The sequence below is a fragment of the Salarias fasciatus genome, chromosome 5 (genome assembly GCF_902148845.1).
Source record: "Salarias fasciatus chromosome 5, fSalaFa1.1, whole genome shotgun sequence".
Classification (NCBI taxonomy): Eukaryota; Metazoa; Chordata; class Actinopteri; order Blenniiformes; family Blenniidae; genus Salarias; species Salarias fasciatus.
The window spans coordinates 25,068,164-25,086,046 of record NC_043749.1 but is presented as its reverse complement, the minus strand read 5'-3'; the positions used below and the strand labels follow the sequence as shown (position 1 = coordinate 25,086,046).

The window sequence follows — 17,883 nt, the reverse complement described above, 5'->3', positions numbered from 1 at the left end:
GAGCTACTTTTTCTGGAACCTCTTCATCGTTTCTCTGCGAGCCTGTCCGGTGGCCGAGTCTTCAGCTCGCCGTGTCGTCTCCTCGGCTTCCTGCTGCTGTTTGCTGGCCTGTTTTCCCCGCGGGGGGGGGGGGGGGGGGGGGGGGGGGGGGGAGCCAAGCTGCTCCAGCTCCTGCTTTCTGTCCCATCAGGCTGCCGTCTCTCACTTCGCCGCTTCACATCCTGTGCCAGTCACCCGTCTGTCACTCAGCATTTCACTGTCTTTCTAAAACACCTGTGGTTGCGTTTTGAGCGGAGTTGTGAGTCTGGAGGGAGCCTGATGTGTTGATGTGCTCATCATATGCTGAATATTCATCATTCATCCCTTTAAATATCACTCCTCTTGTGAAAGTTTTTAACATTTTCACCTCTTTCCTCTTCGAACTGCTTGTTTCTCGACTGATTTCCGGCTCCGGACTCCTCATTCCTCCCCGGCATACTCTGAACTCCCCTTCCTCGTCTCTCCCGCAGTGCTGCTGCGTGAAGAGGTGGTCCAGCTCCAAGAGGAGGTCCACCTGCTGAGGCAAATGAAGGACATGCTGAGCAAAGACCTGGAGGAGACCCAGGGAGGCTGCTCCGCCAACCTGCTCTCTGCCACCGAGCTGCGGGTGCAGCTGGGCGACAAGGAGCAGGAGCTGGACCGCGCCAAGGAGGCCTTACAAGGTCAGAGGTCACACAAGAGCCCCCCTCAAGTTACACACAGATCACTGGAAGTGAATGAAACTTGCAAGTAGAATCACCTGCAGATTGTATCTGTTATTCCAAACATTCAGGACATCTGCTTCATGTCAGGTTCAGCAAAACGTTCCTAAAATAACATGCGAAATGTTTACTGTTCATGTCAAATTACATGCGTGTTAAAGATAAACCCGGATCTTATCACAGCTTGTTCCAACACCCCCAGGTCTGTAGTAATACACACCGATCAGCCACAATATTATGACTTATCAGGCAGCAGGTGAATCTTCTGTGTTCAGTCTTCACACATAAGGAGCAGAAATATGAGTTTGGTCGTGTGGTCCTCATCAAACAGTCGACTGAAGAGGAAAAAACAGGGAAGGGGTGACAGAGTTACAGCTGGTCAGAGCTCAGTGGTGCAACAGAAGAGCTGCTGAACGACAAACTGCTGCTGGTTCTGGTAGAAAGGTCTCAGAATAAACTCAGTTTGATCAGTCTGTTAATGTTAATAAGTGTATCCTGCTTCACCAGCAGACCATCCACACTCCTTCTGCATCACTTTTAGTTCCTGGAACTGCAGATAATCCCAACTAACAAGAGGGGAAAGCAGGCGACACCCGGACTGATCATCACAGACACACACCTGACAGCAACTTTTCACTGAATGTTTAACCCTTCGTAGCTCACTGCATGAAGTTCCCTCAGAGTGAGTCTGAGAAAACACTGACTGCTGCTGAAAAGTCGCGGCGCGCTCTGCGAACATCAGTCTTTTTCCATTACACTTATTTTTCTTAGAAAATTCTGCTTGTTCACTTTTGGTTTTGTATGAAAGAATTCATTTCAAAGCTGTAATTTTCCGAGCTGAAACTGTGGCGAGGATCATGATTAAAGCTCTGATTTCCATCGCACGTCTCCCCTGAACTGAAACGACTTTTATTTCATCCATGTTAAAAAAAATTATAATAAAATCCAACCAATATTTTAAATATGCTACTTCTCTAAGGACAGTTTTATCAGAGTTTCACACACAATACTGAGACGTACGTCGTTGTGTTAAAGGGTGTAGACGTTAACTTGTCTGACATTTTGTCACCTCATTTTCATTAACATCCATCAGTCAGGAGCTGGAAATGCTTTGCACTGGGTTCTCTGGAATCGCTGCGTGTTTGTTTGTAACTCAGATGAGCAAGTCAGAAGCGACAAGGCAGTGGTTGTGATTTACCACGGTTGCTCTGCCAGTCGCAGGTGTTTAACTGCGAGCTTGTAAACTGTCAGCGAAACCTCTGCCGAACAGGTTTTTAACGTCGGGTGTTAAATATGAAGAGGCTGACGGGAGGAATGCGCCTTCAGTGACACATGTGAGCGGTTATGGAAAACACGGGTTCCAGTCATGCCTCTCTGTGGAGCCCGGGCCTCCCGGGAGAGGCTGCAAACAGCCCCACCGGTTGCATCATGGACGAGCAGCTGGCAGCAGGAAATGGAAAGAAAGCTCCTGTTTTCCTCCGCTGAATCAGTTTCTGCCATGAATGAACAGACGCCGCTCTGCCACTTATCTCCTGTCAGGATTACATCATTTTGTCTGGACCATCATTTCTCCAGAAGAGGAGGTGGGAGAAAAAAAAAACTGCAGCTGCACCATTTATAAGCAGAAGACACAGTGTCCCCTAGTGGTGGACCCCTGTAAACACAGCAGTCTGCTTCATTTCACTGCCAGAGTCAAACTGGGATTTCTTCAGAATATAAAAGAATATAAAAAAATATAATAGAAATGATGATAAACAGATATATAAATCAATACCTATTGTATTTTTTCACTGCTCTTGTTATATAGTTGCTTTTTGATAAATCTTTATAAACAGAATAATATCAAGATACTACGTCACATACATTAGATATTTTCAGTTATACATAATATTGCATTACATTATAATCTCTTTCCTCTTTCTTCATTTTTATTATTGGTAATATGCTTTAATTGCTGTTTTTACTCCTTAATTTTGTATATTAGTTCCTGTACATGATCTATAATGTATATCTATAACTAATAATAGAAATTATATAGCTGTATTCCTATATCGCCTTTCATTCATAATACACAGCTTTAAAAAGTAGACAGAAATGTTTAAGAATTAATAGCAATCTGATACTAAAACAAAGTAACTTTTAAAAGTAGGCTAAAACAAGTCAGATTAATTTAGTTCTAAATGCAATACTTTCATAGACCATCAATTCCATGTAAACAAATACAGAGACAATTGTGTAAAGAAGAAACCTGTGCAGAGCCACGAGTCTTTTTCTCTTAACTGTGAACACACAGATTGACGGGGCCACAAAGGGGAACAGATAAAGGTTTTGTGCAGGAGAGGAAAGAATTCCAACCCCACCCCATAACTACAGGCGTGAAAACATGCCAAAGACAATAAAAAACATGCATCAGGTATCAATAAAGTGGGGCTGGAATTTGAGCCGTGACCTTAAAATTCTGTGTGCTGATCACCAGCAGGACAAAACAACATGAAATCACAACAAAACAGAAACATTTCTAACTCACACAATAAGCTGGATCCTGATTCCAAACACTGCTTTTACAAGGGAGGGTCATCAATAGTTTTTAATTATTCTCAATATCAGTTCAATTGCAAAGCATTGAGTTCACTGACATCCTAAAAACATATAATCCGTGCATCAGAAACTCTTAATCACATATAAAAATGAACATTTAAGGGCACTTAGTAAACTTCTGCATCTTCAGAGCTCAACTGGCCGAGAGCTGAGTCATTCAGAGCCGAGGTTTCATGTGGAGTCAGCAGGTTTTTTTATGATCTTGTTTGTGTGACTGTGATGAGCCGGTTTCATTCATGACAGCTGATTTTTCAAGGATGGGCCTCCGTCAGCCTCCCTCTGATCACAGCGGTGTGTCGGCCCCGACGCCGGGACCTGAGAGGGAAAATGACAGGAGAGTGAGCAACGAGCAGAGAAACAGGACTCGCTGTGAGCGGGTGTGAAGGGAGGGCAGAGAGCGGAGAGGGGAGACAGAAAACACATGTCAGTCAGGATCTGCTGGAGGCTCGCGGATGGAAGAGTGACGTCTCCCGGGCGTCTGCAACCTTTACAATCAAAGGAGTGGTTTTTGTAACTTTCCACTAAATCAAGTTTCACTAGAGTCACAAACCACGTTTGACCTTTGAAATTAGGCCAACGCAGCTTCTAAAGTGGCGTTTATAGTTTTGATGCACGTATAAAAACTGTATCATTGTTGTTTTTATGAACTCTCAGTTGTAATTCAGGACAGTGAACATTTCATTACACTGGAGTTGTTTTTGGACCTGATTTTAGCAGTTTCACTCCTTTTCAGTATTTTTAAGGAAGCAGTTTTAACATCGTGGCTGTCTTGTCTCTTTTTAAGCATTTCCCGTCTATTTTTAATTGTTTTTTCTTTTCAAAATTCTAGTCATTTCAGGTTATGTAATCTTTTTTATCATTGTTTCATGTTTTCCCCATTTTTTTGAATCCCTTTTTAACCAGGAGTTAAGAGTCATTTTGAAAACCACTCTGGCGTGTAAATATAATCTAAATAAGTGAAAAGTTTATTCATATAACGATTCTGCAAGAGCTTCATGGAGCCACTGCAGAGGGCCTTAAGAGCCACATGTTGCTCCTCAGCCACCTTTCAGTCTAAACCTCTCACAGCTCAACTTTAGAAAATGGTCCAGGATTACCTGAATCAATGCATAAAAGGCATTTTAACATCATATTCCAACATACGTGATCACAGTGAGTTCAACAACTGGAGCTTTAATGAGATTCAAGGCGTCGTTTGTCAACCAGTCTGTTTGAGAACTGACCCAACCGAGAGCAGAAGTTCTAAACGGTTGTTCCTTTCACTGCGTTGGTAATAAGACGTTTGTGCGACCGTCTGTGTCACAGCGATGAAAGCCGACCGCAAGCGTCTAAAAGTGGAGAAGGCAGACCTGGTGAGTCAGATGCAGCAGCTCTACACGACGCTGGAGAGCCGGGAGGAGCAGCTGCGGGAGTTCATACGCAACTACGACCAGCACCGGAAGGTAAACCCGCCTCGGCCGGTCCGCTAAATGACGCCGTGAATTCTTTACATGGTTTGATCTGATGGATAACAGCAGCGAGATTATTTCACAACTGTGAAACGTCAAAACGTCACCTATTGTCCCTTCGGTCAGCTTTAACGAGCAGCAGACACACATTAAATGATCAATGTGACAAACTGTTATTTTTCAATATGTCATTATCAAGAATGCATAAAAATACAGACTGACCTTGACGTGACCTGCAGGAGAGCGAGGATGCAGTGAAGGTTCTGGCGAAGGAGAAGGACCTGCTGGAGAGGGAGAAGTGGGACCTGAGGAGGCAGACCAAAGAAGCCACGGAGCAGGCCAACGTCCTGCGCTCGCAGATGGACATGAAGGAGAACCGCATCAAGGAGCTGGAGGCCGAGCTCACCATGGTGAGTCCGGCTCCTCACGCCGGCGCCGTGGCGTCACGTCTCACACACACACACACACACACACACACACACACACACACGTCTGGCTGTCAGCAGTAAGCCGCTCTGCTATATACGCTTCATCCCTTCCCTTTTTCAGAGCACTAAGTCTTTCTCCGGGCTGAGGAAGAATTTCATGGCTTTTTTTTTCCTTCTTCTTCTTCTTCTTCTTCATTTTTTTTTTTTTTTCTGCGGGTCCCTCCGAGGTACAGTTGTCAGTCTGTGTGTCATTAATCTCTCTCCTCCCTCGGCGAGTCGCAGCCACCCACAGATCCTCACATCAAGCTGCATCACAGATCAGATTAGCAGGCACGTCGGCGCCGGAGCAGCGGCGCCATCAAGCAACCCAGCCTCGAAAAAACAAAGGAAAAAAACATTCCTCCTGCTTTTCCTTTGCTTTTCTGTATTTTCCCTGTTTCTGCTCCTTATGAACAGCCTCTTATAGACAACAATGTGGAAAACAGAGAGTTTTTCCACTGTTGGGACGAAGAAAGTACAAAGTGACATTAAGGTCACGACTTTGAAAGTGAAACACTCTGATTCCTAATATTAGAATTTGAAGGGAATATTATAAAGTCCTTCCTCCGAACTGTATTTAATGATTCCTCTCTCTGTCCTGCTTTCTGAGCTGCTGGTCGGCTTTAGTTAACTCCTGGTGATGCATTCTGGGACCACTAAAATGTATAGTGATACATTGTATCAAGTTTTTTTGTGTGTTTCCATGGTGACCGAGCCTGACGCCATGGAGAGTGTCACGTTGAGATGAAGAGAAGTTTCCTTTAGTAGCTACTTTTCATTATAAATTTTTCAAAATGTTTTTCTTTAATCCGCAATTGCTTACCGTTTTATTATCATATTATATTGTTACCTTATAAAAGCTTACCGGTAAAAGTCGGCCAGTGAGGGTTTGAGGAAATAAAAAACAGCTGTTTCATGACTTTTAATCAGCTGCTTCTATCTGTATAACATCTCCGTCATTCCTACAGCAGCCGAGAAGAGCAAGCTGCACTTTGCACTCTGCTCAGTCTAAGACCTGGTTTAGTTGCAGTGTGCATGTGAGTGAGAGTGAAAGCATTTATCAAACATGTCTAAAGTTCAGCTTCGCTACCCAGGTTCAGATGTTTTTATGGCCCTCCGTCTGAGAATACCACATTTTACAGCTCTGATGGAATAGCTGAACACAACATGCATTTCGTCTGACTGACACATGACCGCGTAGTATTTTGTAATTTGATGATCAGTCCCGGTCGTTTATGTTTGCCTTACGGTTTGATCACTGATGAGTTGTGACACCTTGGCATGAAAACTTGAGGCACAAGGGATGGGAAACATAAGGCACGTGGGACTAAACTGTGGCTCCAGTCCAGCCCATCAAGCAAATTGGAAACATTTCTTTGAGTTCATTGATTGAACAGATTTCTTGAGAGTCGCAGACACAACACAACACTGATATCTGAGCTGAGATATCAGTGATGCTTTCATGAAAAAAAGCAGCTTCATTACGAGAAAACCGGGGTGGGTTTGAAAAACATGTATAATTCAACAGTTACGGGGGAAGATGTTTTGACATTTCACTGTTTTGCACCGGAAAGTTTCATTAAAACTGGATTTATGTTGAGATGTGGACATTTTCATCACTCGGCACCACAACAAATAACTTTAAATTTCACTTTTAAAGGTTACTGATGCTGTTTTACTGGTCCGGCACACTCAAGATGCAGAATCCAGCCGCTTCCACACGATCAAATCCAACCTTCATTAATAAAAAAAAAAAGAAAAAAAAAAAGTCCAATCGAAATATTGGTGTTTGAGGGGATTTTTGTTTGATTTTTGTTTGTTTGTTTTTTTGTCTTAACCGTGTGTGTGTGTGACTCATTTTCCAGGCGAAACAGTCTCTGGCCACTCTGACGAAGGACGTGCCGAAGCGCCACTCGGTGGCCGTGCCCACGGAGCCGGTGGTGAACGGCAGTCAGGAGTGGGTGATGCAGGCCGACCTGCCGCTCACCGCCGCCATCCGCCAGAGCCAGCAGACCCTTTACCACGGCCACGCCACGGACCGGCAGGGTGAGCCTCCGACGCCCGACACTCCTGTATTGACTCACCGACTCACTGATTCGCTGATTCGCTCACTGACTCGCTGCTTGGTGTTGCTCCTCGGGACTCTGCATGTGAACTGAGGGTCTTGTTTCTGGAGGGTTCTCACTCTAACTGAGGGGGTTTTCAGTATGTGCACGTGTGCGTGTGTGCGTGTGTGTGTCACCTTCAGCGGTGGTCAGGATCAGCCCCTGCCACTCCCGACAGCCCTCCGTCATCTCGGACGCCTCCGCGGCCGACGGCGACCGCTCGTCCACGCCCAGCGACATCAACTCCCCCCGTCACCGGACGCACTCCCTCTGCAATGTAAGAGCTGCCTGGCCCCCCCCCCCCGAGCAAGTAACCACTCCACCACAACCCTCTGTGAGCGCTTCCCCCATGTGTGTGAGTGTGTGTGTGTGTCCTGTCAGTCCTCAGGCTTCAGCCTGCCTGCTCGCTGGTGATGGTTTGAGTCTTCACGGTGACGTTTTGACACCTTTGGTTTGTTTTCCTGCTGAGTTCACTGACAGGACCCACATCCCGGCGAACAGCAGGCGAACCCACGTTCTCCTGGTTTTCCATCAGCTGATCCGAATAAAGTCACAAAAACAAAGTCCATCACGACGCTGCATATTATATTTTACGGGATCGATGAGTTTATTCTTCTTTCTCCTCCTTTTGGGGCATGTGGAGAATCAAAACGACCTATTTTTCTATTTGGGTTTGGGTGCGATTCTTCCTTTTCTATTCCTTTAGCTCCTTCTCTCATGTTTGGCACTGAATAAACACACATTCAATCAGCAGTCATAATCCTCATATATTTTTGTTTTAGAGGTTTTTCCTCTTTGACTGTCTTCAGGAAAATTTTCTTGTATTTAGATTACTTACCTGCTACTGTCTCGAGATAAAGCCCACATTCAGTCAAACCAGGTTTTTTAATGTCACACTTGTAGATAAATTAGATAAATGCTCCATACTGCGTTGTACATGAACTGGTTTGTGAGCATGTTGCTGAATGCTGATATTTTCATTAATATTTTCTTTTTGTCAGTCACCACTAAAGCGAAGACGGTAAAAGTAAAATAATCACAGCAACTATAGAAGTGAAGGAAATAGATCATATGGGAGCATGAAAGATCTCTGCAGTTGAATTTTGATAGAATAACGCCTGTTCTCTTCACCATCAAATATTTTAACACAGCACCTGAAAGCTTTCAAAATGCAAATTCTTCCAGGTTCATGTTTTTAATTTGTTGTGTAATTTAACAGTCAGCTTCAGAGGCACCACAGACACGTGTATCACATTGTTTATGCTGAGCTAAAGCTTAATCAGTAACACTTTAGTCATTTACATTATTAATATACGTTTTTAAAAACTCTTAAATAAGCAATAACACTTACCGGTTAAAAACTGACATAAGTTGCTTATATTGTTATTTTTTTCCACAGTTTGTTGGATGTGCTGATATCTGATCGCCTCATCTGTTGGGTTTCAGAGTGAAGAGTGATTACATGTTAAACCGATTTATCTCTAACTGTGATTTAGTGTGGCATTGACTTTCTGTTCATACATATGTTCAGCACAATACACAAAAATCTTTGTCATAGATCTTCAATAAGAGGCATTTAAATCTCAGCTGAGACTTTATAAATCCCAGAAAAAAAATCGTTAAGTATCTATCCTGCTAATTAGTGACAACATCATAAGAGCCATGAATGAAAATATCCATAAATCTAAATGAACGGTGTCGGATAACACTTATAAATCAGCTGCTCTTCCTCACAGGGTCTCCACAGCAAGGCATTGCTCCACAGATCGGGTCGATATTGAACATTGGTTATATTTGGCTTTAGATGGTTGTTGAGTCAGTGTCGGCGGTCAGAATAACCCGTGGTCACTGTTCTGCTCTGCTCGTTCAGTCCATGGAGGACCTGGAGGACCAGAAGCGTAAGAAGAAGAAGGAGAAGATGACTCTGGGGTCGCTGTCGCGAGTGTTCGCTCGGGGCAAGCAGCGCAAGTCCCTGGACCCCGGCCTGTTTGATGGTACAGCCACCCCTGATTATTACATAGAGGAAGATGCCGACTGGTGATGCTGAGTGTGCGAGTGTGTGTGCGTGTGTGTGTGTTTGTGTGGATTTCCACCTGGCTTTAACGGTGTGTTCAGACTGTTCTGTCTGTGGGTTTGTCTGGAGGGTGAAACATAAAGAAAGAGACTGCTATTCCCATTAAATGTACAGTAAATTACCTTTAAATTGTATGTTTGTAAATTAGAAATATATTTATAGTTGTACATGTATGCATATGTATATATGTTTACATGCATATAAATATATCTGGATTATTATCATTATTATTATTATTATTATGTGTAGACATGTTTAAGCTGTATTACCTTCTAACTGTCTTAATGTTTTATGTTTTTTATAACTGGAGACTTGAAGGACTGCTGTTCATATGTAAATAGGAACTATTGTGAACTTTGTGTTTTACTGTAAATGTCATTTGTTTTTTGTTAATTTGCAGATGCTTTTATCATGCTTTGCATCATTGATTTCTACATATTGTTTTTTAATTTTTTTTTTTTTTTTTCTAAATCTCAGTCTTTCAGGCCCTTTCCTTTTAGTGACCGAGGAGCATTTCCCTGACTGCTTTAAAACATTGATCAAAACTGTATTTCTAGGCTTTCCCTGATCAGTCAGACAAACAGGGCATTGGTGAGAGGTGCTTCTGAAATGCGTTCTCCACCCACAGCTCCGCAGGGAGATCTCCTCCTCTGTTTTATGATAGTAAATAATGTCTTCAGTTGCTTTAATGACCGACCGGCCGAACAGGGATTTCAGAGTCTGTCTGGGACGGATAATTTCACGACACTGACGTTGAGCACACAAACAAAGAGCAGCAGAAAATCAACAGCGATGCATATCTTGGCACGCTTCTTTCCAGCTGTTGCACTGACTCGCTCGTGCCAGAGGTCTAACACTCATCTTAAAAAGACCCGCGTATCGTCCCGTCACTGCTAGCCTGAACGTCTGACCCCTTTCTGAGACGAGCTCTCACTGGGCTGCGACCAGCTGATAACCCAAAGGAGACATATCGGTCGTCATCGAGCCTCAAACACCTCTCCCAACCCGCTGCATTTAGCGTCCGTGAATCAGAAAATGAGCCGTCAGCACGGGTCGATCTGGTCTGCATTTAGAAGTCTCGAGCAAATGACGTGCGAGTGCTGTAAAAAAGACGAACACGTCGTCTGAAATTACTGCTGAGTCCCATGTGAATGCTGGGTAAATCTCAAACCAGTATCTCGCCGATGCCGTGCAAATGTCAAGCAGATATTGTGCGAATGTGGAGCTGGTGCTTCACAAGTGAATATTGTTCAAATCTTGAGCGCGTGAATCTGGACTGAATCTGGATATTGTCTGAATGTGGAGCGAGCAGCGCGCACATCTCAGGAAACAGAGGAGTGTGTGTGTGGTGAGAAGGGAGTCTGAGGGTCATCCAGGTTTCTCGTCCCCTGAAGATTTGATCTCCGAGCAGGAAGTAATCCCAACTGAGGGTTAATCTTTTTTTCACTGAATGAAAAACGTATCAAGAGGACAGAAGAGTGCCGTGTATGAAGAATACCTGCTCGTACTTCACTCGACCCTCATCAAACAAAGACAAAATAGAAGCGAACAGTAAGAATTCAGTTGAATTCTCGTCTCCTTGGTGCGTTTTGTCCCACGTTCGCCCGGCGAGTCGTCGCAGCTCAGTGAGACGGGAGCTTTTACTGTGAGCCGTCTAACATGTGCCAACACGAGACAAAGGAATGTGCATTAAACAACATGCATGATCCCTCTGTGTTGCTGCGATTAGATGTCCATCCATTGCCAATTAATAATCTCCACAATCCTGTGTTGCTCCTGTGTTGCCCTTCCTCCTCTTTAGTTTAATCTCCTTGCATCATGAATGCATGGTGCCCTTTCCTCTTTTATGTTTCCTTTTTTATTTTATTTTTTCTTTCTGTTTGACTCTGTGTAGTCTCCCTCCTCAGTTCTTGCAGATGTGGCTCCAACAAATGCTTTGTAATTTAGGAAATGTTGCATAAAAGTTAAAAAAAATCTATTGAAGTATTTTATTTAAAAATATGAGACAAAGATGAGTTCACTTCAAATATTTACCCGCTGCAGGTGTTGCGGCTGGATATTGAGGAGGTTTTAACATTTTCCAAAAATGAATTATAATTGAAATGAAATCTTATTTTAAAAATAAAACTAGTAACTGAATACATGCTATGTGGCAGTTTTCTGTTCCATGAGTAATCTTGTTCTTGTGTCCCAGTCTAACGTGTCTCTCCCTCGCCTCCTGCCATTCCTAATGGCAACTCTCTCTCCTGCCAGTGAGTAACTCCTCATCTGTGATTACCAGCTGTCTGTTCCTGCACTCTGGGGATTATTCATATCACTCATGTCTGGTGGACTATTGCGAGTTTGTTGTTGTTGTTTACTGGAAACTCGCGGGCTGGGGGTTGGGGGTTGGGGGTTGGGGGGGGTGGGGTTGGTTGGAATTTGCATGCAGCATTTCTGTCGAGCATGTGGAGACGAATCAGATCACACAGGGCTCACCCTGGATTCGTCCCCTCGGTATGAGTCAGTGTCTTTGCGATGATAAAAGCATGATGTTTTATGAATAATCCCTGTGTCTCTAATACATTATCCTACTGGTCTGAAGTCCCCTCATAATCACTTAGTGATTTAACGCCTGTACTAAACGTCTAGTTTTCGATCTGACCAGCACCGATGCTTCATCCTCAGCAAAACACCTTCTGTGTAGTCAGATTTCAACACACGCTGGGAGTTTAGAGGCACTGAGATCCAGTTTGAGTATTCCTGGTCCTGCAGCAGAGGGTTCATTCAAAAACACTGAGAGAGCGTCTCCTCTGAAACAGTCCGGCGCCATCTTGTGGCTCCACCGGTTCTTGTGCGCACCTAAAACAATCTCCAAGCACATTCCTGTTCTTTATAGACAGCAAAGGGCTGCAGCGTAGCTCCACAGGTGTGTTTTTCATCCTTATTGCCTTCTGACTTGCAGCCAGATTGTCTCCAGACGAGTCACTGTTTTTGATTTGCCCGTCCCTCTGACCCTGAACCTCTCCCGTATGCCACGCTGTAACTCCTCCTGAACCCATCCAGACTCTGACAGCCTCACACAGCAGAGCCTGTCTGACGGAGAGGAGCAGCTGGACCGCCTCCAGCAGGCCGAGCTCACTCGGAACACGTGCATGTCCCTGTGGAGGGCAGGTGCAGTCCAGGCCTGGCTGGAGGTTGTCATGGGAATGCCCATGTACATCCGGGCCTGCTCTGAAAACGTCAAAAGTGGAAAGGTGCGCCTCTGGAACACAATGTTCTTTCTCTGAGCGTGCGTGGAATTGGTGCACGATGACAGCAGATGAGGTTTTAGGGGCAGTTTTGTTTAGTGAACGGTTGGATTTGTGGTCTTTAGGTGCTGCTGGGCCTGACCGATGAAGACCTGGAACTGGGTTTGGGGATCACCAATCCAATTCACCGAAGGAAAGTCAGACTGGCCATTGAGGACTACAGGAGAGCTGAGGGGGAGCAGGGGTGAGTCACACACACACACACACACACACACACAAAACACAGGTCTGTTTATAATGTCTCCACTCGGGTGCAGTGTGTCACTCTGCACTGCCGATTCGAAAAAGACGAGCAGACGCTGCAAATGTCCAACTGACATTATAATGGATCAAATATTATCTTTATCAGCATTACAGTGGTTTTACTTCCACTGCCTTTTCTTTTCCCCGTCCAAACATGTATGAGATGCATTGCTGACATCAAATAGAAAATTGAAAATGCACTTTGAAATTGTAAAATGTCTAAGATGTATAAATCATTACAGTAGACTATCAGATTGCTAGACTGTTCATTCATTGAAGTTTTTGTCATAGATTTTATTTTCTATCATATAATGCATTACAATATGAATACATTACTGACCTAAAACATGGTGCATAAATAGTAACGGATCCATCCAAAGTAAGATGCCACTCTAATAAATTGTATTGATTTTCCTTCTTTTTATATTTCAGTGCCAACCTGTTATCTACTCAGAACTGCTTTTACGGGGAAAGAATAACTTCTGATCGCTGTGCATTCGTTTTGCAGCCTGTCTAAAGCGTCGGAGCTGGACCACCACTGGGTGTCCACGTCGTGGCTGAGCGACGTGGGCCTTCCTCAGTACTCCCAGACCTTTCAGACTCATCTAGTGGACGGACGCGTGCTGAACTCTCTGAGCCGCAGGGACCTGGAGAGGTTCCTCAACATCAGCGACCAGTTCCACCAGACCAGCCTGCTGCTGGCCATCCAGCTGCTGCAGATGCTCAGCTTCGATAAAGAGGTTCTACTCTATAGCCTCTGCTTCACTGCTCGGCGGTGCAGTGGTTAGTTCTCCACTGACTGTGAGGTCATCCGGTTTGAGTCTGAGTTTGAAGCTTTTCTCTGTGGAGTTTTCATGTTCTGCCTGGACGGGAATATGTTTTCTCTGTGTACTCTTTCAGAGCACATCTGGAACTCTCAAACTTCCCAGAACATGTCTTCAATTCTGACAAATCTAGAACCGATACATTGTAGGACTTCTACACATCCTCACACTGACAGATTTTAGAACCCTGACATATTCTAGAATCTGCACACATCCTAACATGAACACCCTGTTGAGCTCTTACACGTTTTAGCTCCAGCGTTTTGCGACTCATTCTAGAATTCTGACATTGTAAAACTGACACATTATATGAATGTTCCACATCCTAAAACTGGCAGAATTTAAAATATTACATATTCTGGAAATGTGAATCAATCAGGAACTCTCTCCCATTCCAGAACTCTGACATAAAGTGGAATTCTGATATATTTTAGCATTGTGACACACTAAGAACAGATATATTAATCAACCTTTAAAGGTTCAAAAACTGATGTGTTCTCGGACTGGACGTTTTCTAAAACTCTGACCTAATCTGTACGTCTGACTCATTACTGTCAAACTGTGACGCATTCCAGAAGTCTGACACCGTCTGTAACTCTGACTCAGTCTGGAATCCTCCTGAATACCAGAACACCCAGAAACACCCAGCTGAGAGTCTCGCTCTCATTCTTCTGCTTGTTTTCTGAGGCTGTCATTAACTCATTGAACTTTAGATGATCAAGGAAAGAGTTGCTCTTTACCAAATGCGATAGTTTACCGGGTGACTGCCTGAGATGGACTGTTGACCCGTCCAGGGTTTACTCTGCCTTCAAATACTGATGCCTTTGCTTCATAAACTGATGTTGGATGAAGATATAAGATCATGCTTTCAGTTCATAACAGGAAGTTTCACTGTATCAATATAAAGGTGACATTTCTCTTTTCAATAAGTATGAAAGTCGTCTAAGTAGAGAATCACTCATTGGAACAAATGTCCAGTTTGCTGTTAAGCATCGATCCTGGATATTCTGCTCCACACTGTAGCTTGATTGATCCAGATAAGCTGCTCTCAGCCGAGGATCCCACAGATGCATCCTTCTAGGATTGGCCAATTAATTATTCTGAGTGGGCAAGAGGTTTTACTCAGTCTGAATATACAAATATTTTTTCAAAGAGTTTTTTCAAAAGTAATGTTTTAATCATTCAGTGAGTTCAGTCATTTCATCATTGGGCTTTGTGGAAGGTTGTTTTTTAATTAGGATCATATGACCGCTTCATTTTCAACATTAACATCAGGTTAAGTTTTTTGAACAGCTGATATCTTTACCTGAACAAATAAAGAAGCCACACAAGCTTTAGAAAGAAGGTTAGGTTTAGGTTACAGTGATGTGGCACAGATTCAGCAATTTATCTCAACTGTATATATCTCTAATGAGGGAGGACACTGGTATTCCAGTGGAAAAAAACACAAATCTTCAGGGAAAACATGCAAACTCTGCACAGAAAGGCATCGAACTGAGGATAATCTCACCGTGAGGTGAAGGATCTCACTACTGCATCCCTTCAAAAGTAAAACTGTCCAGCTAAAGTTGCTTAACTAAACTCTTATTCTATGAAAGCTTCCGTCTCTTTGTGCTTTCTGAAGGCTCTGCAGGCCCGGAGGACTAAATGTGAAAACCTGAACTGCGACCCGGTGGTGTGGACGTGCCACAGGGTGATGAAGTGGGTCAGAGAGATCGACCTTAAGGTGGGCCGCAGCTGGAAATGTTTTCTCTTTCAGCACAATACTTTCCAAACAGCGCTTTGATGTATTGGGAACACCCAGATTCTTCTTTGGGAATTTTTCTGTTTCCACAGCGGATCTCTTTCTTGGTCTCCCTCTGTCTCCTCCTTCACTCCATCCATGAAGCTCCTCTGGCGCTCCTCTTCTGCCTGGAGGCTCCATCCTCTCCATCCTTCACTCCTAAACAGCTTTCATATCTCCTACACTCACGATCAAACCATCTCCACCTCGTTTCTCTGACTTTGCCAACAAACTGTCTGACTGAAGCTGTCCTTTCAATATACACTCATACCTTTATTAATTAACTTTATTTTTTTCCATTTATTTCCAGAACAAGCAAGATTCAAATTGATAAAAAAAAGTTGTTAACAAGGACTTTTTTCAGCCTTGATAATGATTAAAACATAAAAATCCATTAGAGGAATGTCTATAACAATGGAATTTAAGAAAAACCACAACTTTAATAAAACAGGAACAAAAAGGAAAAAAAGCTGTGAGAGCTGTGAGAGCTGTGATGGCTGACCCTCTGTGTTTCCCCCTGCAGGAGTTTGCAGACAACCTTCAGGGTAAGGGCGTGCACGGCGCCCTGATGGCTCTGGACCAGTCGTTTGACACCGACGCCCTGGCCAAAGCTCTGGGGATCCCCAGCAACAAGCACATGCTGCACCGGCATCTGTACGAGGAGATGAGGACGCTCGCCGTCCCTCTCAGGTACGCACACTCCTCACCGTGCACGTAAAGATATGCATATCAACACTCACAGACATGATGTGTGTGTGTGTGTGTGTTTGCAGTAATGTGGAGCTCGGCTCGGAGCTGACTGGATCTTCCTCACCAGTGGCTGTGAATCGCTTCACTGAGGATCGAGTGTCAGTCAGGAGATCAGGAAAGGTAACACTTCATCCCACACACACACACACAGCTTTGAAATATAAAGTCACTTCAACAGCATGAAAACAAGGTGACCTTCCAGGTGGATTGAAGCTGCATCTTATCTTTACTCTGACTAATCAAGTCACACTTCCTCGTCAATAAAAGTTACGTAAGCCTCTGAGCTCGGCTGTTTCTAAAATAACAGGTGGTGAAACTGTTTCCAAACACTATGATCAAACTGCGTGTCGTAAAACTGTTTCCAGATATGACGAAAGAGAGGAAACAAAGGGTGAGTCACGCAGGTAAACTCTTTAAAAAGAAACCCGCTCATTCAATAGCAATAGTGTTTAATCAGTTCATTTATTCAGTACATAAAACTTAGAACTGACAAATGAGCAACAGAACAGTGTGAATAATTCCAGTGAATTCAAGAATAAAGCGTCACAGCTTCATGTCTGAGTAAAGATGTAAATCTAATGCGAATTAAATAAAACCTTAGACATGGTGCAGGTGCATCGGCTATAAAGGCATCTCAACTTTACATGTTATTATTTCTAGTAAATAATGTTTCTTTTGTAGAATGTGATAATTTCCCTTTGAATAGAGCCGCATTTGTGAGGAGAAAAATACAAACGCGAAGAAGAGAAAGTGAAACACAGAGGAAAAAAATAACATATGCAGTATGTCCCCTACGGGCCTCCGTACCATTTGTGGGATGAGCAGCACAGCTGAATGTGGCCTGTTCTCTTGTTTTCAATGATGTAGCATTTATTCCCAAGAACTATTTTAAAATAGAGAAACAATCGCTGAAAACCACATTCCTTTACTTTTTATTTGTGATTTTAGGCATCAAAGAGTCGTTTTTCTAAAATTGTCTCAGATTAATGCACAAAAAAAAACCCCAGTATTTATATTTTTGGTTTATTTTTTTTTTTATCGCTTTTCCATTAAAGTCTTTTGCAATGCTCACATTCACACACCAACGGAGGCAGCTGCCATGCAAGGCGCTCAAACCATCTATCGTTCAGTGTCTTGCTCAAGGACACTTCGGCATGGGGAGATGTGGACTGATCCACAGTCGTTTTGTTCAGTCCACTGGAGTAGCCTTTCTCACTCTGCAGAGGAGAAACATTTTATTCCTCCTTGTGGTTTGAATAAACAGATGATAAATCAATGAGGTTCCTCAAGGTTCTACCCTGGTTCCACTTTTGTTTTCTATTTTCATGATGGTTTGCCTCAGATTCACATGTCAATTTTGTACACAGACGACACAGTTTTCTGTCCTTCCAGCTCAGATGTGGTTCAAATCTAGATCTCTAGATTTTCCTTGTTTGGTTGCGCACGTTTCCATCCCTCCACATCTCTCTGGCTTTCCTCTCAGTGGCCTTCAGTGTTGATACCTGTGATATTTCTTTAACGTCACACAGCTGATGTGTCTCTTCCTGTCTGATTGCCCCCC

At 43.6% G+C, this 17,883-nt stretch overlaps 1 protein-coding gene across 3 annotated transcripts in view; it reads left to right on the top strand.

The window, feature by feature from the left end:
* kaznb (kazrin, periplakin interacting protein b) overlaps window positions 1-17,883 on the top strand; it is a 159,120-nt gene that overhangs the window by 137,880 nt on the left and 3,357 nt on the right. For 2 of the 3 annotated variants that reach the window (XM_030091512.1, XM_030091513.1), the window contains 12 exons: window positions 510-701; window positions 4,644-4,780; window positions 5,026-5,196; window positions 7,119-7,299; window positions 7,502-7,635; window positions 9,229-9,352; window positions 12,478-12,668; window positions 12,788-12,906; window positions 13,474-13,705; window positions 15,414-15,515; window positions 16,096-16,262; window positions 16,346-16,442. In XM_030091512.1, coding sequence (XP_029947372.1) covers window positions 510-701; window positions 4,644-4,780; window positions 5,026-5,196; window positions 7,119-7,299; window positions 7,502-7,635; window positions 9,229-9,352; window positions 12,478-12,668; window positions 12,788-12,906; window positions 13,474-13,705; window positions 15,414-15,515; window positions 16,096-16,262; window positions 16,346-16,442 — 1,847 coding nt within the window. Of the gene's footprint in view, window positions 1-509; window positions 702-4,643; window positions 4,781-5,025; window positions 5,197-7,118; window positions 7,300-7,501; window positions 7,636-9,228; window positions 11,572-12,477; window positions 12,669-12,787; window positions 12,907-13,473; window positions 13,706-15,413; window positions 15,516-16,095; window positions 16,263-16,345; window positions 16,443-17,883 lie in introns of those variants that run through there. The other variant, XM_030091514.1, reaches the window with a different exon arrangement.